Source organism: Periplaneta americana, chromosome 4 (assembly GCF_040183065.1).
Source record: "Periplaneta americana isolate PAMFEO1 chromosome 4, P.americana_PAMFEO1_priV1, whole genome shotgun sequence".
Lineage (NCBI taxonomy): Eukaryota > Metazoa > Arthropoda > Insecta > Blattodea > Blattidae > Periplaneta > Periplaneta americana.
This window is the reverse complement of record NC_091120.1, coordinates 132,480,155-132,503,755: the sequence shown is the minus strand read 5'-3', so window position 1 is coordinate 132,503,755 and position 23,601 is coordinate 132,480,155. Positions and strand designations below refer to the sequence as shown.

The window sequence follows — 23,601 nt, the reverse complement described above, 5'->3', positions numbered from 1 at the left end:
AACTCGCTTGATTCCATATTATAAGTAAGCTTATATTAAGGAAAAGCTTACACGGGAAGAAACTGATAGTTCTGCAAGTCTGTAAACGCTCTCCTGAAAAATTTGCAAAATGTGACGAAACTGTTTTTCCCCTGGATTCTTCAATTGTTTGTATACATCTGAAGTCTGATTAGTGTAATAATAACTAGTCAGCAATGTATGCAATAGAGGGAGAAAGGAACTTGCTATCCTATCCCATTATCTCCTGGCCTAGTTGCCTCATGAGTTATGCCTTGTTGGTGTCACTTGTGGGGTCCAGACCTGTCTTCGCACAGTTGACTAAACAACAACATAATGAAACTCTTTATGTTATGAAAATGATTTAATTTAGAAAACTGTTATTATATTATATCATCTCAAATTACATAATGTAAGTGAATTCAAATATATAACATTACATCGCTCTTACTGTACACATAACAAAAAATATACATATGAGTAAACACACAACAATTCATCAAACATACGAACACGTACAATCATACATCATATCACAACAGTTCTCATTTCTTTTGAACCAATATTTTGTCACTTCTAAATGTTTATTATTTACACTCGTGATTTATAAAATTTTCTCGTTAGTAACATATTCGGAAAAACTCCAGAAAATCTTGTATCAACGTGTCCATCATAAACATTGTTCTTCATTTTGTATTTCACAATCATTACACACACGTAAATCACTTCACTTTTGTGTATTAAACGAAATTATAAACAGTCCATCATTAAGGTAATTTCCTTTTTAAAATCCCTACGAAGGATATGATTTGGTACAATGATTTAGAATTGCAAATAACATCCACAAAAAGAAAAACAATATAAAATTATTGTTATTCTGGGTCAAATTAAAAAATTGTATTACAATCAATATTTTTAAAACCCATTAATCACAAGATATATGGGACATCAAGAGCGCAAGGGAATCAAGTTACAAAAATGCACTTTTCAGAAAATTAGACATAAAGTCTTTATTTATAGTTAATAACCCATTAAAGGTGAGTGTGATTTTAAACATCTGCACCATTACAACGATTGTGTGGACATGATTTTGTCATGCTCTGAAAATAGCCTCATTTAAGGTATGTATAGTCGAAATATCTCCCAATTGACCAAAAGTGGACTTGATTCCTTCGTTCTCTGAACGCCCCATATTTCTCCTCTATAACACACCTCTATAATTCTTCACTTTTATTTATAGGTACAAACGTTATAATCTGTTAATATTTTCCTCTGTTCGTTCATGAACTTACATGTATTACTAGGAACTTTTCTCATCTATTACAATTTAGCACTAATCCACATGTTTCTCTTTCGCTTTTTTTGATGATTTCTTCTTGTTTAATTCCGGATGTCTGTTCCTATTTAACAGTACTTCTTAATTAATCATTAATTGCACATATTTCCGATGCCCCAATATATTATTTTTGTGTCTTACCTTTTTAAATTTGATATGTTAATTGATGGGTTTAGAACCATAGTGGACCAAGCGCCATTTACTAAAACCGTAGAAAACACGGGTTAAAATGAAGTTATTACCATAATTCAATGGAAACATATAGCAAGTAATATGAAGTATATACATTAAAACTAAAAGATATGTCAATCTTCATTAAACTATGGTATTCACTTAACTTTAACCCTTGCTTTTTCCGTTTTAATAAATGGCGCTTGGCCCACTATGGCTCTGAACCCTTCATTTACTGATATTATTAAAATTTCCAAAATTGACTATTTTATTAGCAACTTAAAATGTATATTTCACAGGATCCCTTCCATTATTTTATCTGTCTCGAATAAAATATTGTTTTATATCAAAACTTCTATTTTCATTTTCAAACTAAAATAATGTTTCTTTACTTTCGCATTTCAAAACCTTCAATTTACATCTAACTTGATACCAGTAAACGTCGTCTATTTTGCTATGGGGTAATAGCTTCATTTGAATAACGTTATCGAAAATCTTCCATTTATTAAGGAGCTCAGAAGATTGTTCTCAGAGTTGTTGCTAGATAACGATATTTATAAAATAATACCGAATAACATTAAAATAGACATCGCATTTCAATCACTGATTTATTTTAAAACTATTTCGATTTCATATACATCCTAATATGCAGACAGCAGATCTCCGATCCCTATAAAGAGGCAAGACGTCACATCCCTTCGCATATGGAGGGAGCGTAGCAATGAATTCACTGACCTCCTTATAACTGACGTATATCTAACGTTCAGTATCGGAACCCAAAATCTGCTGTCTGCTGTTATCTGTGCATTTCGAATTAGCCTCTCAAGGTCACGTACAAAAGTACAAACCACGCACGAGTCACTCAACTGAAAACTGTGAATTGAAGCATTGGTATTTCTGGCTGTCCCAGCTGACTTGTTGAGAACAATGGTCCAGGATTGGCGTAAGCACACGTGACAAATTCAGTCCATTACTTGACCTTGAGTCGCCAGTTCGAAATGCACAGATACTAATAAGTCGCGTCACCTTTTGCACATTGCAATATAGCCCTTTAAGACTGTGTTTTACTCTCTAACACTTTCATAGCTTTTCTCGTAAGTTCTTTGGAAGACACCACGAGTTCTGCAGTTGCCGGTTCATCCATCACTTTTAACAATTCCTCTGCCTTTAATTTGTAAACGTGGTACCTATCTTTTTCTAACGTTGCGAAAGCTGAATTTTGTTGTGCATTTTTCAACAGCGCATTTGACAATTTCATCTCATATGTTGCTTTGAGGTGATCTTCTCTAGCCAGTTCTTCTTCGAGTTCGGCCTTCATGAAATTGTCCAAGTACGAAGTATATCCCATTCTAGCCTTTCTTCTCAATTCAAATACTTTTGGTAGAAGATATTTTATAGCTTGCATAAGAAATTTACTACTGAGTGCTGATTTTTCTTCAGATGTTTTCTTTTCTCTTTTAGCCTTCTCCTGAGCCGCTCTCCCCAGTTCTTCGTACGCCTTTGCTTCATCGAGAAGTACATTTGCCAATTTTTCCATCTCTGCATATTTTATAAACTCACCTTTAGACCTGGCTTCTTCATTCTTGACATAAGCCAGCGTCTCTCTAGCATTATTATTAGCTATATTAGCGATCCAATACTCGTCTATATAGCTATTCAGATGTTCTCCTCCAATGTTTAATTCATTTCCCACAAGTTCTAATGTTTCTTTTGCTTTTGTCGAAATCTCAGAAGACAATTTATCATGCGATTTTGCCTCCTTCAGTTGAAAGTCAGCTTGTCCTATCTTATCCTTTGATTTCTCCTCAAACTCGCGAGATAAATTGGAATATATTTCTGCAAAATGTTCGTGTAGTTTGGCCCTTGCCAGGAATTCCGAAGCCGCTTCTTCCTTGAGACGGGCTTCACGGCCATAAGTTTTAGCTACAACATCTGCTAATAAAGCCCTGCTGGCTTCGTCGGTTTGAGACACACCTTTAATGTGTGTCTCATGGCTGTAAGTATTGCCATGTCGATTCCCAATCATCTTCCTTAAGTCCAAAGGTGAAGGAATGTGTTTTACTTGTCCTCCATGTAAGTGAGTTTTGCTGACAATATCTCCTCCATGTACTTCTTTGTTAGCATCCATTGGAGAAGAAATATCTTTCAACGGCGCTTCGAGTTTTATCAACAAGGCCTTGTTAGCACTTTCTTCAGGAGCGAGGTAATCTTTCCTGCTTACTTGTGGGATACTTTTTATGTGTTCTTTCATATTGTATTGGCCACCGGTATCAGCTAAACCCATTATTTCTCCATGAGTCCGCGGATGGCCGTAATAACTAAATTCGTACTCTTGCCCGTTAGCTCTGTAAGAAACCTGCGAATAAAATTAGGAAATAATATTTATGACCTCAATAAAAACATGGAAAATTTAAAACATAGTATTAAACAGGAATAACAATTGAATGAGTCACTCCAAAAACGCTGTAACCACCATAAGTTGGACTGTTCCCAGAATGTTGAATAAATTATATTTTAAGGAAACATCCACATTCTAGAAAGTTTAGTTGTGTATTAAATTATTTGCACGTATTGCTTGTAAACCTCCTATTGTTGACGTTCACTTAAAAATACCTTTTTCTGCATTCTGAACATTTTAATTTCTGGCGGTTATAACGCTGTTGGGGTGACCCTTTCTATTGTAGGCCTATACTTAATTCGATTAATTTCTCCCTACGTTAATTAATAATAATATTGCATCAGTTACCAGCTACAAATAATTAAATGTTGAAAAGAGATATCCAACTACCCACATGACAAGAAGCCCTTGTTTATCACTAGTGTAAGACATAGATAAGCCTCTAAAATTAAGAATTCTAATGTTTTATTTTCGAAAGGAAAATATTTTACAAGTTTTATGTGCATTGAATCTAAGTGGTTGGCTGGGTAATAGATAATGTTTCTTTCCCCAAAGTTTGCAGCACTTACTCATAGAGAGATCACTGTTAATGTATGTTTTTCAAGGAGCTATTGTTGAAGAAATAATTTCAGCATCTGCACTGTTAATTCCAGAGCTTCAGGATCAATGAACGTTTTGCTCTGTACTGTATATTCTTTCTGCTATTTTCTTCAGTACTTTGGGTTAATAACAACTAATAGGGCCTATTACAGTTCAAGTGAATATTTTGAACATTAAATCATCTGCAAACATCCGTGGCAAAAAGTGTGTAATATCCTTGGCATGGAAGAAACAGCTATAAAATATTTATCTGTTATGTAGAGTGAATTAATTGCATGCCATGAGATTTGCATAGCTTTCACTTGGACACTATGGGAATGAATCTCTTTTTGCTTGAGACAGTGACCTGAGTTTTAGACTTTTTGTTAATACGGTGTGAAGTGAGTTCACAAATCTTGTAACATCTGTGACGAAACCTTTTCCTTAGTTGCTATAATATTATATTTTATTCAATTTTTTTTTCTGTAAAATGATACTGATCTTCTAAATAGATTCTAATAATGAAAGCTGACTAAAGTCAACTATAAAAGCTATAGAGTTTGAAAATAGTAAAAATGTAACATCCGTGACAACTGGAATGGCTGAAAGGGAAATTGAAGATTTGGAAACAGGATATGAAAATCATGTCAAATGTTACAGCATGAAGATTATAATCAAACACACACAAATTATACAGTGTGTGTAAATGATCATTGATTTATTCAAAAGATTTCTTAAGTGTCGTTTTCAGGGTTGATGACTAGACATCAATTGCAGCATGTTTCCAACAAATCAGCGTGATTTGACGTTTATCTATGTAGACGTAGATTGTTACAAGATAGCGCGTGAGTTCCAATTTCCATGTTTCCACATTAATTCTTTTTATTTTTATTTGTTTTATATTGATTAATACTTAATTTCACGAAGGCATACGTTAAAAGCATATTTACTCCTTACAGGCCGGTCTACTAGTCATAAGTCTTGTAGACTGGTATAAATAACAAACGTTTCAAAATATAAATAATATTTAATAACACATTATCAGTACTGTGATTATTTAAACGATATTCAACAGTAAGAAATAATAAAAAAAATAGTGTGGAATTACGGAAATTCGAAAACACTCTACATTGTTATTTGTTAGACTACGCTGAATTATGATGGTTGAATTGCAGCTGACGAGCGGTCGTGATATTTAACACTAAATTAAACAACTTTTAATGGATGACTGAATTTGTACAGAATCTAGGTGTGTTTGGCTCTACTCTTCATACTCTGTAATTTGCTACCTATTGGTCATTCATTATCTCGTGAACGCAAATGCATGCGTTCACCGTAGTTTATAGTAAGAATCTTATGGAGGAGATAAGAAAACTAGCTAGCTACAAATTGAAGCGTAGCGAGGGAGAGAAGCTTCCTAGTTCACTTTCTTCTTCCCCTTAAGCGCAGGAGGTTTCACGAGATAACGCATGAACTATATGTGTGACTATTGTCAGATCATTGGAAAAGAAAGGGCAGATCAACTAGCCAAGAAAGGTGCCTCTCTACTTACTTCTTCTCCAAAGCTTTATCATAACAATCTAAAAAATTGCTAGTCAAACACCCAATCATACTACAAATCAGAGACTGGAAGACAGAATTAAACAGAAACACTGGTAACCCGCCCTCAATAACATTTCATATAGGCCAAGAAAAATAGCAGTATCAAGATTCCGCTCCAGCACCGGGCATAACTGCCTTGGGAAACACCTCTACCGCTTTAGAATAGTGCCATAACCATCCTGCATGTTGGGCAAATCCCGGGACGACATGGACAGACATCACCTTCAGAAATGCCGAGCCCTGCAGAGTCCTACAGAAGAGCAGAGATATTGGGAAGATCAAGTTAAAGTGATTAGCCTTATTGGACAATGATTTTGTTATTTAATATACCCGCCAATGGTTTAAATAAATATGTGTTCCCTCAAAATTTTCCAATTCCACAAACGATCTGTTCTTAGAGGTGAACCTTACAAAATCAAGAACGTCATTCCTAAAAGCAGAACCAATCATTCTTTCCGATATTTAGAAGACTAAATTTCATTATGCGTAAGCTTCTATTTGTGAAATCACTGAAAAACTACACCACAGCATTAGTCGTCGTCAGTAAGGAAGTAGACATGGTAAATGTAGTTCCATGAACTTGATCATAATTTATTTTTAGTAGATTATTTTACGACGCTTTATCAACATCTTAAGTTATTTAGCGTCTGGATGAAATGAAGGTGATAATGCCGGTGAAATGAGTCCGGAGTCCAGTACCGAAAGTTACCCAGCATTTGCTCATATTGGGTTGCCTCAACCAGGCAAGTTTACCGACCGCGAATCGAACCCGAGCTACCTGGTTTCGCAGGCAGACGCGCTAGCCGTTACTACAAGGCATTTATTAGCATATTATGACGTCATTTCCTGTTACGCGAATGTTCGCGGCAGATAGAGATGAGTCTCGATCTTTCTGGATTGAAAATATGCGACTATAAAAGCAACGCATCTGCGGATGACTTGCTAGTTATTTCATTGCGACTGTGTTGTCAGTTTGTCACACCTAGAAAGGCCGTGTACTTCAAATCAGGCACATATTAGACATTGGATCTATGTCTTAGAAATGTTTTATCGCAATGCTTTCATTTTGATTATATTTTAAATTGAAAATTTAAATTTGAAATAAAAATGCAAAAAAGATTTTTGTCTTATTCATTTATTTGACCCCTCCCCCCGTCAAGCTACGGCGCCTCTCCCCTAGGAGGGCACGCCCACATTTTTACTGCTGCATTTTTAACTAATTATATATAGATTCTAGTATTTTCACATTTAAGACGGAAGGGATTCATAATTATTATTGTAAGAATTATCAGCTTTTATCTGAGAGCCGTCGAATGATATTTAGTTCGTAGATAATGATTGAGAGCTTATGGAAGAGGGTCAAGATCTTGACGACAGGGATATGGACAATAACACTTTAGAAAACCACGGAAAACCCAAGGCAGGATAGAGCTTGATTTGAATATGTACGAATATAAAATTTCACTGTATGCGAGCTAATTGTTCGAAGTTTTAAATGAAATCAAGATAATACGTAGTAACGAACATAAAGTTTATTATCAAAGAATAAACAGAGATCTCTGATATAATCAGTTTTAATAATTTGGTTCTTACATGAAGAGTATTCGAATTTAAGGAGAGTATTTTTCCTAGCGACTGCTATTATAACAGATGTTTTAGAAAAAAAACTTAATTATACATCTTCATTACACACTTTTAAAAAGTTATATCACTTATAGAAACAACTTTCGAGTGTTAAATTAAAATTAAGTTGATAAATTATCTTAGTTGACTACTCTTCGTTTCAGTTTGGTTGCTAGGTCTCTCCCCTCTACTCACATTCTCTGTCATCAGTGGAGGGTAAGACGCTACTGTCCATCTTACAAACATTACACTCTTTCTTTCTTTCTTTCTTTCTCTCAGTTTAACGTCTCCCTTCTAGGTGCATTTACACGACCCACGCCACCCGGGCCTTACAGGGCCGCGACCTGTCGGGAGAGGAATTAATCTATAGATACATACATACTTTTTTGACCACACAAGGACATGGAGGACCTCTCCGGATGAGGGATCAGCTCAATGCCAGGGCCAACTCCGATACAACACAAACATTTTAAGACATTACACATCATTCACTCACACATATGAAAGGATTAAGGGAAGGATCCATGGCCGGACTTGCAAGAGGTACAATCCCGGCATTTGCCTGGAAATAACTGAGGAAACCATGAAAACCCTCAGTTAGGATTGCCGGCCCCTGGGATCGAACCCCGGACCTCCCGAATGCGAGGCCAGCCCTCTACTACTCCGCTAGCCCGCTCGGTCCGTTACACTATTTGACTTTCAAAACAGTGAAAAATTTTATCATTGAAAATTTTTACCCTGTAATCTACATTTCGAAAGTCTATACTAAGCGTTTGTATTTCATTTTTATTGTTGTTTATATCAACTGGCTAATTTAAAAGCTACTGATAGCAGAAGATAAATGTTTTCTTCATCGCTAGCTGCTACTCTATAGCATACACAACTGGACAATATGCACTATGTCACTCACTCCCGACTTCATAATAAAAATTAACATTCCTTAATTCATTTATTATTTCAAAATATTATAAGAACGGCTATTAAAATGGATTTGAGGGAGGAGGGATATGATGGTAGGGACTGGATTAATCTTGCTCAGGATAGGGATCGATGGCTGGCCTATGTGAGGGCAGCAATGAACCTCCGGATTCCTTAAAAGCCATAAGTAAGTATAAGAACGGCACTAAAATGTACTGAACCTTGTACTTGAAAACATCTGTGAGGCTGTATTTTATATTTCACTTAATGTACTTTATTTAATATATTTTTTTGTATGTACAGCTTGTTAGTCTTCTAGTATGAAGATCACTAATAGTGCAGTTGAAATAAGATAACTTAGGGTAATTTATCTACTTAGTTTCAATTTAACACTAAAAAGTTGTTTCTATAACTAAATCTTAAGGGAAAACTTAATTTCCTACCAGACTCATACATATTCTTATGACAGAATCTACATCTCTTGAAAGACATATTTTTTATTTTATTATACAGGGCGATTCATGAGGATTTGCCGTCACGGAGCTTTTTTCCGATGACATTCTGAGCAAAAAATGTCATATAAACATGCGTCCTATTCTCAATATTTACAGAGTTACGTTTCGTTATCGGAACGCATTGCTGTGAACGCGTGATCTTGGTCAGCGTGCAGTCAGCAGCCAGCGCGAGCGCTACGGAAGTCAAAGATAGCCGTATGCAGTTACGTAGCGCGACGAGTGCCGTTCACATGCGTGCGGCCAAGTGTACTCAAGACTGTAAAAGAGGAATGTTATGTTATGTTTTATTTAACGACGCTCGCAACTGCAGAGGTTATATCAGCGTCGCCGGATGTGCCGGAATTTTGTCCCACAGGCGTTCTTTTACATGCCAGTAAATCTACCGACATGAGCCTGTCGCATTTAAGCACACTTAAATGCCATCGACCTGGCCCGGGATCGAACCCGCAACCTTGGGCATAGAAGGCCAGCGCTATACCAACTCGCCAACCAGGTCGACGTAAAAGAGAATGTAAAATTGAACTGCAAATAAATAAGTCGGTGGAAGTGGTGTGATTTGTAATAACTGTTGTGAAAAGTGCGTAAGAATAATGTAATTTTCTAGTTTAAAATAAAATAAGATGTCTGTACGAAGCAACGAGTTCACAGCACATTTTTAGCTTTATAATACTTGCCAATTAAAGAAATGATACTTCTGAATGGTTCATTTTCTATTTATATTATTCTTTTACCTTCAAACTAAAGAAAAAACGTATTTTACAAACAACTTTAAATTAGTGTAACTCTGAAAATATTCAGAATAGGAACTATGTTTATATGACATTTTTTGCTCAAAATGTCTTCAGAAATAAGCTCCGCAAAGGACGGTAAATCCTCGTGAATCACCCTGTATATTTGAAACCGTCAGACAATAATAGACAGTCCCAATTTACTTTTGTACAGGTATTCTCTACGAAAGTTATAAGTAGTCTATAGTAATAATAATAATAATAATAATAATAATAATAATAATAATAATAACTGTAAATTCATAACTATGAAAATTGAAACACTCGTATCTGCAGTAAATTGGATGAGTGTATTCTCCTTTATCGAGAGAAAAGTACTTTATAGTAAACTTTTGAAAAGCAAAACATGTTTAAGAAGAAATGTCCTAAATACTGAACGAGTCAAAGCTAACCTATATGCATTCTTACCGAACACGATGTTGCTCTTTGATGGACAGAGCGTTGGGTTTCCGTTGTCAGTTGCTTCTACTAAGTCGGGAATAGTTTACAATGCGTGAGTTTTCCTTGTTAACTGTTTACACTACTCAACTCTCACTTCTTCTATTTCTGTCGGACTTAAGAGAAATACTCAACAGGGAAGACCCAATGCTCTGCCGGTCAAAAGCATCCTCGATGTTCGGTAAGAATGCAGGTAGCTTAGATTTGACGCGCCCTGTATTATATTTAATAATGATTTTGCTCGACCACACTATAATACACTCATTACAGTTGACATAACAGTACATGTGACATACATTAAAATACTGCTATTCATTATGTTATTCTAACTATCGACTTCCCACTAAGCATATGTGATATTAATTAATATCGTACGCGCAACAACCCGCAAGCCATGAAAGAGTAATCCAAAGTGGCAGACACACTCTGCACAGTCCAAAACATGTATTTAAAATAAAATAAATTCTGTTCATGTTAATTTTAATATGCTAATAAATTGAGTTAATTTTCTGTGTTTTAATGTGTGTTGCTTTGAGGTTAAAATTGTTAAACCAAAGCCCTTCAAAAAATCAATAAATACGGCGTACACGCAAAAGTACTTCGTGCCTGACATCTATTGCACTATTCGGGAACACGCTGAAAAGACTCAGGTAAGATATTTGTAAAAACTCTAAACTTAGACATTTAATTATCATCTAACAAAAACAGTCGTATACCATTAGAGACTCGTTTCATAATATACAGGGACATCATTTTATTTTTACTAACATTTTTAATATTAACTTGCCTATACCTCTGGATCAACGCCGTTTGCTACCCCCTTCCAAGACTGGAGTTCGATGATACCGGCGTAATATACAAACAAATCACTTTAATAGGCATAGGAGGGAAGAAAAGTAGTTCATCCATTTACGTAAACTAGGAAATATTGCGCTTTTGAGTTTGATCATTTTCATTAGGTTTTTGTTTAATATGGATATTTAAACACATTTTTTAAAATGGTTGCAGTTCATTTCGATACAGGCTTCAGTTGTTTTGTGCATATTATCGCACTATAGACTATTGTACCTAATGCCAATTACCAGTTTCGTACTTCGTACTAGTAACTCATGTTGAAATAATTCTGTACCTACTTTATGAAAGAGTACCTTACGTACTGTGAATTCAATCTTCACTTCTGCCCGATCCGAAAAGATAAAATTACTCAGACATGCTATCTACTGTCCATCCTAGTGGTTATGTCGCAGAGTCGTAGAAAGGGAGGAAATCACGTGACAGTTAATTACTTAACGGGGCCCTTTTATTTAAGTTATTTTAAACAGTTGTATAACATTACGTAGACGTCCAATTCTCTATCACAACAATTTTTACAGACCACACGACCTCTAACAACTTGAGTTTTTACAGATCAAATTTGACCCTAATGTACAGTCTTAAAGGGCCATATTCATAGACATTCTTAGCGCGGGCTTCCGGTGGATGATAAGCGAACTAACGTTTTTCGTATTCATAAACCAGTGTTAGCGATATGATATGATATATGAATTCTGTACAAGTAATCAGTCGATAGCCAGGTCTAGTTTAGCATGGTCGTAGCGCGAGCTAGCAAAATGTCTATGAATAGCACCCAAAGAGTTTACAAGAATGATGTGATTTGCAACAATGCTTGCGGTAAGTACGTAAGAAAAATATAATTTTGTAGTTAAAAAACTGAAAAAAAAAAAAAATGCTGTACCAAGCAATTGTGGAATTAATAACAAATTGTTAGCTTCACAATTCTAGTTAATTAAAGAAATTTACTTCTGAATAGTTCACTGTCTAATTGTAATATTCTTTTACCTTTGAAAGTAAAGAAGAACAACTTCAAATTAATGTAATTCTGAAAATATTAAGAAAGACCCATGTTTATATGACATTTTTTGCTCATAGTGTTTTCGAGTATATGCTCCGTAACTCCTCTTTACAATCACTCTGTATTTCATTTTGTCAATACTGACATCGAGCATAAAAAGTTTTTCCTACATGATTCTAAACCACAGCGTAATCAAAGTTCATAGCGTTGTATTTCCACTCCGGAGGGCCAGATTCGAGTTTCGAAGGGAAGAATTAAATTACTTCACAAACAAAAACTCTTTTATGGCTAACCTTCATATTCTCCTGTTTCTGTTTCATATTCATGTACCTATTAACTATTGTGTATTCAAATATCCTAGCAATTGTCAGTATTATTCGTGTTGTCGCTGCAGGATGCATCAGATGTTCGTACAATGAAATAGATCCCAGAGGACAAATAATTAATGACTGCTACATTCATCGTCAAAGCCTGAATTAGGCGAACCGAATCTCTTTCGTAAGAGGAAATTATTATCACAAAATGATATTATTAAAGTATAATTAACCGTACATATTTTGTAATGTACCTTGTGAATCAGCGTTTAAGGGATATTTTGCTTCCAGAGTTCTCATCATACGATTTAAAGTAAGTAATGGAGTTTTAAAAATATGTCAGAAAATTAATAATCAGTTCTGCTGATTATAAATTCATAAACTCAGCAAAATCAAGGGACTAAGTTACATGAATAAATTGAGTAAGCTTAGCTTTGCCATTAATAGGAGGTATAGTAGATTTTTTCTTTTATTCACATCGTTTATACTAATGGAAGATGGTTGCTATGGTGTATGAAACATAGGTAGAAAAAAATTGCCTGAAGTCATATTGACATAGATTTGAAAATTGTTCTGGTGAATAAGGTAACGTTTGGCTATAGAATAAACCTAGAATGGTTATCTACTACATTTTAACCTAGAAATTATTCGTTAAACTATAAGATAAATATCTTAGATTCGTTTTATTGGCACAGTTTTCTTTGAAATGACAAAACTTAAGGGGTTAGGTACAGCTTACAGCAGTAAAATTTTGGAAATATTCAACATTTTTTCGTCCATTACTGTATCTTGTACAATAACGAAAATTGGTATGAGTAAAACACTGTCCTTCTGCTATATGAAAAAAAAAATATATATTTTTACGATGTAAAAAATACTACAGTCAACTTCGGTTATAGTGAACCTCTGCGGACCAGCATATTTCGTTCACTATATCCGAGGTTCACTAAAACCGAAGTGTCTGTTTTTATACTACTGACGTTGCTATACATACAATATTAATGTACACTAGGGCCAGACCACGTTCAATATCAGTAATAATGTTCACTTTATCTTTCAAATTAAACACTTTATGATTCGACATTCAGATGTCAACAGTTCGAAACTTGAATCTAATCTGCCCATGTAGGTCAGGGGTCGTCAGCACAGAGCACGCTGGGGCTAGTCTCTCTTACCCGCGGAAAACGCACTGCACTAGGATGCACTCCGTAGCTGCTAGCGGGTATGCTCTCTATCTCTCCCTGTTGCACGACAGTGCACACGGGACAGCACCGCGTACCCTTTGCACATTTCAGCGAGTGCTGACGACCACTGATGGAGGTAGTAGGCACTGACCGATTTCGCACCTCTTCCCATTAGAGGTATGTGTACTCGCCCTTGGAATTTCCCCGGGTTCACTTTTATAAAGATGCGGGAGGGAGGGTTGAGGACCATTATACTGTAATCCTTCTTGTATTTACCCTTTGGTCATCATTCTACTCCATTTTACAAAATAAAACACTTTCTCTTCCTGTTCTTCGAATAACCTCTTTTAAAGAAGTCAGAACTGATCCTTCCTTTCTCCATCACTGCGTACTTTATTCTCTGTAACATGTTTCAAGTTGTCCAGGAAGCTGAACAAATCCTTTGTCTTTCAATGCACATAACGAGTAGACAATTTGAGATTTTGTTCTGAACATATTCTTGAAAGTTTATAGGAGGATGGGTTACCTAAATTACTCGTACCATTTTGGGCATTTTAAAATTACATTTTCTTGGGGAAGTGAGGGTTGATTATAAACGGAAATATTAATGTACTTTATAATGTATGCGGGTCGGGACCTACTATTTAGGTTCACTATAGCCGAATGTTCACTATATCCAGAGCTGACTGTATTTACAATTTTTTTCAAAATTCAGTTCACTGTGCAGTGATGAAGCCTTTCCCACATAACTAAAAAACTATCCAACATTCAGTGATGAATTTTTTTGTGTGTATTTATGCATGTCGTTACTACAGTATGATGCAAGATCACTTCTCTACCTTTGATACATTGTCTGATAAAAAACAAAATCATTTAAAAAATGGTCAAATATTAGTATTTTCTTTAACACAAAAAAATAATACCTATTAAGGAATGTTGTTGAAAGAGCACGGTATTGTATACATGAGTTTCAGCAATAAAATAAAAGAGAGAGAACATGAAAAAGTTAACAAGTTCATGAGTTATGAGGGAAACGCTTCATCACTGGACAGTGAACTGCCGACATTTTGAATTTTGAAAAAATAGCCATACATACATTTTTTTTTAATCGTAATAGTATTTTTTTTCATATAGCAGAAGGACAGTATTTTACACATACCAATTTTCATTATTGTACAAGAAACAGTAATGGAGGGGAAAAAAAATGTTGAATATTTCCAAAAATTTTACTGCTGTAAGCTGTACCTAACCCCTTAAGGCTATAAAGTTTTCAGGGCATATTAAAACATTTTATTTTATTTATTTATTTATTTATTTATGTATTATTCATTTGTTCATTTATTTTTTATTTATTCATTCATTGAGTTATTTACTTATTTATTTAATCTGACAGGATTAAGGCCATAGGGCCTTCCCTTCCATCCTACCAGCGACCACATACAAATACAACAAATACAAACAGTAACAAAAATCATACAAATCATTGTACATTAAAGTCGAATAGAGCAACAACAGGGTTATATCACTATACCATTTTATTAAGCTAATACAAGAAAAAAAATAATTGAAATAACAATAACAGCATTAATAATAATAATAATAATAATAATAATAATAATAATAATAATAATAATAATACAGGTGTTTACAAGCAATTCCATGAACAAGAACAGCGTTCCCAAACTTTTGATTGTCACGGACCACTTGGAACTCATACTTCATTTTGGCGGACCCCAAAACGTTTTTGTATAATATATGCTTGTATCGGTATATGCTTTACTCATTAAATATTTCTATAGTGTATTGAATTATACAGTAGGGTAGAGTGAATCTATACATGAAATTATTTTTTATCTGTTTTATAAATGTAAGAGTTGCAAAAGTCTGTATTTTCATTTAAGTTAAAAATGTGAAAAATATGAATTTTCTACATTTAATTTTTGATGTGCACCAAGGGCTTTGAAGTTTCCTAAAATTATAATTTTTCTTGCCTCTTTGTATATTTGTTCTATTATTTTGTTTTTCATTACAAAGCTAATGAATTGGTGTAAATTCACGTATTTAAACCTTATTTGGAAGATTCCGAATTGGGGTTGCAGTATTCAGTACTTTTGAGGGGATCCAAAGGGACAAAATATATAGTATTTTACATAAAATATGACAAAAATTCCATTTCATCCCATTAATTTTTTTAGTTAGAATTTATTTTTGTTTTCTTTTTTATTTATTTCTGAGTGGAAACTAAATCAACAGATCCAATTATCGTCCTTCTTTCTGTTCTTTCCTCTAGTAAAACATTCTTTCTTGTTTTGGAACACGGCGGTCTTTATCACAATTAGGCCTACAGTATTAAACATTTTTGCATTTGCAACTGCATATATTAAATAGTTTGTTTGCTTCTTTTTTTTAATTTTTCAATGTTGTCATTTTAGTTGTCGTCACTATGTCATTTCTTACAAGGCTTCATTAAGTTTGTGTATTGATCATGGTAAGCACGAATCAGTTGTAATATTCTTGTATGGCTTTCGGAACTTATGCCTTTACCTGGATTTCCTTAAATTTGATAGAAACTCTTTCTGAAATCTCTTCAACAGTAGATTCTTTGGTTTGAAGTCAGATTTTAATTCATTTTTTAACCCATAGATAATATTTCATTACGTCATGACAGGTAGGTAATTATGATGGGTTCAGCCACTCTAGCATTGCGAATACAGGGTAGCAACATAAGAAGAATAATTTCCATTAATTTTATTATATTAATTATATCACACCTAAGAGTTTTGTGATTATTCCCAATTTTCTTATAAATTGAGGCTTTTGTGACACTTCAAGATGAAACAACAGGGGACCAAAAATGTGTCGAGTCTTTTAACATGTATTTGTAACATGTTCCTGGTATCCTGTTCAGATTAAATCACTGGAGAACGTTCTCTCGCTAAAAAAAATCAGAACCTGACAATTTTGTGAAAATTTCAAAATATGATGCTCTTGAGGGACCTCTAAATACTAATCAATAAAAAATATATTTTGCATTGTTCTTCATATCATCACACCACAACTATGTCCTCGTTTTACATTTTTATTCCATAAACTTCATATTTTCACTCCACTCTCCTGTATAGCCTTAATTAATTGACAGCGATATTATATTTCAGATTTTGCTTTTGACTGAAAACATAGAAACTTATTACCACATAACATTACCAATGGAATGATTGTCTTTTCTTTGGAAAATCAAACCGGTTTTTTTTAGACTTATCATAAAGTTATCAATGGGATGGTTGATGTTGCTTTATCTATCTGGCTCAATTGTAGGTCCTATAAGTCGCAAGCCTGCCTAAACATTATGTTCATTTGTGTATTTGTTCTTCAAGAAGACCAGAACAGAGAATGTATTCTCACACAAGAATGATGGTGCAAATGATATTAAGTATTGCATTGCAATTCGGAATATATTGAGACATATGGATGGTGCATGTAACCAAAACTGCAACAGGAACATTGTAGGAAACCCGATATTTAAGGACTACTCAAAACATAATTCTAACAATTCTAACTCCTCCTCTTCTCTTTTGACAAGTAAACTATTGTTTGTCACCAAAAAGGGATTTTTCATACTTCGCAGAAAGGATAATAATTTCCTCAGTTTTAATGTTAATCGATGAACTTTCAAAAATATCGAGTTAGAGTTCATCATCACGTGCAGCTGAAACAGAATATGATTCGTTAATTTAAATTTGAATTTTGATATTGTCCGACAGTCTCTGACATGGTCAGGGGCAGAATTTCAGGGGCTTGGAATCGATGTGCTAAAAGATGATGAGTAGAAGGATGTTCTGTGCAAATAAATAGAGAGAAGGTACATGTCCTGGGTTCGAGGTAGTCAAAGGTAAACAAAACGAGGGTTCCAGGATAATTGGTCCACTACAGTTATGTCCATCTTTCATCAAGTCCAAAGAAAAAATTTCCATCATCACGTTATGTCCAAAAGCGTTTTGTCCACTCAACATAATGTCCATAGACATTTACTCACAAAGAAATATGTCCATAAGAAATTTTGTCCATATACATTATATACAATGACTTTTACTGTCGATTAATTATAATGTCCATAATACATCTTACTAAACAGAAATTAATAAAAGGTTGTCTTTTTCACTTCCATCAGGCTATTTGGCATCATATTTTTCAACTTGGATTAAAGGCTGCTCATAATAACAGGGAAAATGACAGAGTAACAAATGACATCCGAAAGTGAATTTCCATACCTTTCATACCACTGGATCATATTGTGAATACATTTTATGAAGTTTCTGATGGTGTAGAGGAATCAGTATTAGATTTAACATTATACATAGAAAGGACCTTCGTAAGAGGGATACCTGCCAGAGGTAGAAGACGAGAGATGCCGCCTCGCTTTCCTCCGCATGTCTGGAATGTTTATAATCTAGTCTTGAATGGGGCTCAAATGACAATTAATACAATAGACGGATGGCACTCCAAATTTAAAAAAAATGTGTAGTAATTCACCATAATAACATATGGAAGTTCATCGAAAACTTGCAGAAAGGCCAAAATGGCAATCAGTTAATAATAAATCAATTAATGACAGGTCATATGGCAATACGTCGTCCCATACAGAAGGCCTGTGTTTTAAATTCAAGACACATTGAGGAAATGGTGCGGAATTACCAAATATACGGAGAAAATGGTGACGTTGACATATATCTTAGAGACATTAGTTATCGTTTGAAACTGTATGCAGAAGAACTTCCTCATGATGAGAACGATAATAAACCAAATTAATGGTATTTTATAAATGAAAAGACATATGTTGCAATTGCAGTTATTATGTAATATTAAAATTCTCAAATAATGTACATCTGCTTGACTGTATTCTTTCCATCATACTAAAAAGAGACATGATTTTTTAAATTCGTTATTACTTCAGATTTGTGAATCTTTCAAATTATGGACAAACCATCTGTGGACACATTATAAATGGACTTTAAATAACTGGACCTATAAATTAATGGACTTTAATGTAAAGGGCAGAAGAAACTAGATATTTGGACTGTGGACATAAAAAAGTGGACATTTTGTCTGTGGACATAAAGAAGTGGAAATATCATCCGTGTATCAAAACGAGATGCTAGGTAAGAGGATGTGGAGGTGTTGATGGTTTAAAATAGTAATAAGAGGGAGTTCAAGTGTGTTCTTTCTTTAAGTGGATTCCAAGACAACAGTTCTAGTGACGGTGATGCATAATCGAATTTTATAATGTTACAAACAAAACGAACTTAGATATTGTGAATACGCTATATAGTCTGTAAACAAGATCAGTATTTACGTTCGTGAATAGAGAATCGCAATAATAGAAATGGGACATCATTAAAGTTTGAATGAGATTATTGTTGAGGCTAAGAGGTAGAACGTTGGTCTAGTGTTTGAGGAAATTAATTATAGAAAAAGTTTTCTTACTTATACAGGGTGTTTCCGAGGTGGTGTTACAAACTTTTAGAAATGATGGTGAAGGATACATGTATGAATTTGAGATCCGGAACTCTGGTCCGGAAATGACCGAGTCGAAAGTTACAAACAAAAATAATTGTGTGGAAATGAAATAATTTTATTCCTCTGTACACCTTATTTATGTGTATTTATCTGTACATCTTACACATACTGTATTCATCTGTCGTTGTTTACGTTGTCTACTTACAGTATTGCATTCAGTGCGCTGTCTGAGGGGTGGGGACAGGAAACTACACTAAAGCAATGCGGATAGCGTAATGTGTAACGGACATGGTCGGCCGTGATATGCACGTCTGTAGACAGCAGTGTATGTGTACAAGTTGCAGTGTACAGTCGATCAGTCCTAGTGAAATGGAGTACACGGGAGCGGAATAAGCAGGCCTGATTTTCGAATACGGATGAGGCAATGGGAACAGTAGAGAAGGTCACAGATTGTATCGGGCAAGTACCCACGTAGGAGACATCCGGGCCATACCATCTTTCCACGACTGTTCCAAAGGTTAAGGGAAAGAGGGCACGTGGTGCCAAATTACAATTCCATTTCCACACAACTATTTTTGCTTATAACTTTCGACTCAGTCATTTCCGGACCATGGTTCCTTATCTCAAATAGATACATGTGCCCTTCGTCATCATCCCTGAAGGTTTGTAACACCACTTCAGGAACACTCTGTATAGGTCCCTTTATTAAAAAAGTTAAAATTGAGTCTAAATATATGCTGCTAATTTTTTAATATTTCTCTATATGTAATTGTCGTATTATTTATTTTCGTGTTCGATACTGGCTAGAACTATTTTGTGTAATGCTCGTTGGTGCTCCATTATTATACTAGCTTGCAATGGTGTGTTAATAATGTAGTTATTTTAAAATTCCTAAAAACAAGTTACACAGCGCAGAAATGAACGCATTGTATTCTTCACCTGACATAATTAGGAACATTAAAACCAAACATTTGAGATAGGCATGGCATGTAGCACGTATGGGTGAAACCAGAAATGCATATAGTGTGTTAGTTGAGAGGACGGAAGGAAAAAGACCTTTGGAGAGGTCGAGACGTAGATGAGAGGATAATATTGAAATGGATTTGAGGGAGGTGGGATATAATGGTAAAGACTGGATTAATCTTGCTCAGGATAGGGACCGATGGCGGGCTTATGTGAGGGCGGCAAGTAAATGAAAATTATGTTTTAAGTTCATTTTTAGACGGAAATGAGTAATTTTTTGTAGGGCTAATATTTATTTGAGCCCTAGTACAAAAATAATGGACGCATTAAAATGATATTGTATAGTTTACTTTAGTGTCCTCTGACAATGGTTGAAATATCATTACCATTAGAACTACAGAAAATGAATAAAATATACCAATGCACAGTCATGTAACAATCATCTAAAAAAAATACATTTTAAAATTAAATATTAATTCTATCTAACTATGCAGAAGATAACAACTATTCCATGTTAATTCAACAGCGAATAGTTCCCTTATTCGGCACAAAAATCTCAAAACGCTACTATGAATAGAACCAAATCTATGGCAAGCTCATTTCAGGCATATTCTTTTTTTTTCTAAATTTTCGTACACCTTAACAACCATTTTCCCTTCAAATAACATAACTGTCTATCAGGAAATGACGTGAACGACGCAGATGTTTCAATGTAACAGGCAGAAAATACATGTACAGTAAATGAAACTGGATCCATGTTCATAACTGACAACTTTTATAAAAGTGAAATAATATAGGCCTACAGCGAAGGATTCAAAACATATTCAGAGAGTAAATTATGAAATATATGTTTTCCTAGTTCGTGGTTACTATCAGAAAGAAAGAAACAGTTAAACTTCCACGAAGTAGCATGCAGGATGCAACTGCCAATTTTGAAGAGATTAGAGATAAACTACTGAATTTTTATGGTAAGTCATGCTTCTCAACAAATATGGTTTGGAGACATGTTTAAGTGCGAAGAAGGCATTCATAAAAACACTGTTCTAAGGAATGAGACATTATAACACTATATTACCACTGAAGAATGAATTTGGAAGGAAGATGATTTTTCTCCTGTTCACTATATGATTCATCTAGATCACAATCAAGCACTTCTATCCCGTTCACATGTTCAATAATTTAATTAACTTTAATGAAATTACAATATAACTGAAGGCTTTGGCACAACGGATAATATCCGGAAAAATCTATTTATCACTCACTCACTCACTCACTCACTCACTCACTCACTCACTCACTCACTCACTCACTCACTCACTCACTCACTCACTCACTCACTCACTCACTCGACAGGAATTTCCAAACTATCATAATTTAAACGAACACACACAAATATGTTCAAATGAGTAGAATTTGGCTGAAAAATAATTCAAATGAACACAAATTCCACAATACGTATTAATTGTAAAATAATTATGCGTATATTGGAAGAAAACAAACCAGTACAGAGATTCAAAATTTATAAAACTAGTTTAACGTGGCTGCCAAATTTAAATACAGACGAAGGAAGTTGCAAAACAAGAAAATAAACATGTCTGTTAGAAATGATATATAAAATATATTCACACTAATAACTGAAAACCGTTTGTCAAAATTTGTTTGCTTCAAACTGTATTGTATACTCAATAAAACATAATGATATTTACTGTAACTTATATTGAAATACATAATAGTAGGTCTACAGTTACGGAAAAAAAGGTAAAAATAAATATGATAGACAAAATTTAAACACTTGTCAACTTAACAACAGCAATAATAATAATAATAATAATAATAATAATAATAATAATAATAATAATAATAATAACTATATTTGAAATTATATTAATTGCATCAAACACAAGAAATAAAAACATAGTTCATTAATAATTATTATTATCATCAAAATTTTTACCATTATTATTATTATTATTATTATTATTATTATTATTATTATTATTATTATTATTATTATTATTATTATTAACTTGGAGACTAGGAGGAAGTCGGCAAGATAGGAAGGTTGGAGAATACTGGGTTTGTAGTTAAGGATGTGTGCTTGGGCATAAAATTATGAATGAATGAATGAATGAATGAATGAATGAATGAATGAATGAATGAATGAATGAATGAATGAATGATTTATAGTTTCGCTTCTTATAATGTAGACAAATTTTTTAATTGCGAATAGGAAACAAAAGGTCTGTAACTTTAAATAAGATAGATGTTCAATAAAAATACTGAAATACTGCATAAAATTACTACAAAAAATTATTGGACAGATTCCATAGTTTTATGAAACAAATTTACTATTGTCACTTGTTAAAATGTTCGAGCGTGTAAATAATATAGGTTATCAAGTAAATAAATAATGGAATATATGAGTAAATAAATAAATAAATGATTAAAAAGTAAGTAAATACATAGATGAGTGAATAAAATAAATAAATAATTAAATAAATAAATAAATATAAGTGTTTTAAATACCTACAAAATTCTACAACATAAAATTGAAGTAATCCAGCAACTATCTTTTAGTTTAAATGGATTAATAATGATGTTCGTTCAAATGTAACTTGTGAATCGTTACCATTTCAAGAAGAACACTTAAGAATACACAGCAAATACTAGCAAATAAATAAATCTGTTCTTGTCATCATTTTAACAAAATAAGCATATAGACTTACACATAAACGATATGAATATGTGTAATATTGGAATGTGAATCGAATTTTAATCTGTTAAAAATAATTCCACAGCCTCAACATTTCTGTACAATTTCCGTCCGAGAATAAATGTTTAAGTATCAAACAGTGACGTTTCTTCGCTATGTTTCTCCTCCTTTATTTCGGGAAGGTCAAAGTTCAAGAGAAGAATAAGATTATTTACCTGCGCGGAGAGGATTGTCAAGAGAGATAATAAGGTCGTGTAATCCATTTCTCGATGGCACGGCGTCCCCGCCAGACGCTACTGATTTACTGGAATAGTGACACCCGAAACAACACTACTTGCCATATTTAAGCTACAACTATCTCCATCTGTGGTCGGAATTCTAAGACTCGCATAATATACGATTGTTTTTCCTTCCTTTATGACTGAATATTACTTCGTTCATGACGTGTTGGTCACCAAATAAAGAGCGTACGAAGTACAGTCTGACGCATTTGTTTCAACAAATGGACCTATATACTGTATTTGAATTTCTTCTTAAAATGAAATTCAGCATTGGCTACTGGAATTGGTGTCAAAGAATTCAGTCACATGACCCCAAAATGTAAATAATAATAATAATAATAATAATAATAATAATAATAATAATAATAATAATACTAATATTAATAATAATTTCTATCTGATGCTTTTCCAATTC

The 23,601-nt window shown here is 33.9% G+C and overlaps 1 protein-coding gene across 1 annotated transcript; it reads right to left on the bottom strand.

Moving 5' to 3' along the window:
• Positions 1-375: 375 nt before the first annotated feature.
• Positions 376-23,262, bottom strand: LOC138698201 (flagellar attachment zone protein 1-like). The gene is made up of 2 exons (XM_069823983.1): positions 23,121-23,262; positions 376-3,860 (listed from the first exon to the last, which is right to left on the bottom strand). The coding sequence occupies exons 1-2, from the start codon at positions 23,166-23,168 to the stop codon at positions 2,556-2,558; spliced, it is 1,353 nt and encodes a 450-aa protein (XP_069680084.1). The 5' UTR covers positions 23,169-23,262; the 3' UTR covers positions 376-2,555.
• Between the last annotated feature and the right edge of the window lie 339 nt (positions 23,263-23,601).

Coding starts and splice junctions, on each gene's coding strand:
- LOC138698201 (XM_069823983.1), bottom strand. CDS start 23,168: ATGGATTACACGACCTTATTATCTCTCTTGACAATCCTCTCCGCGCAG. Junction 3,861..23,120: donor TGACAATCCTCTCCGCGCAG/GTAAATAATCTT, acceptor TTTTATTCGCAG/GTTTCTTACAGAGCTAACGG.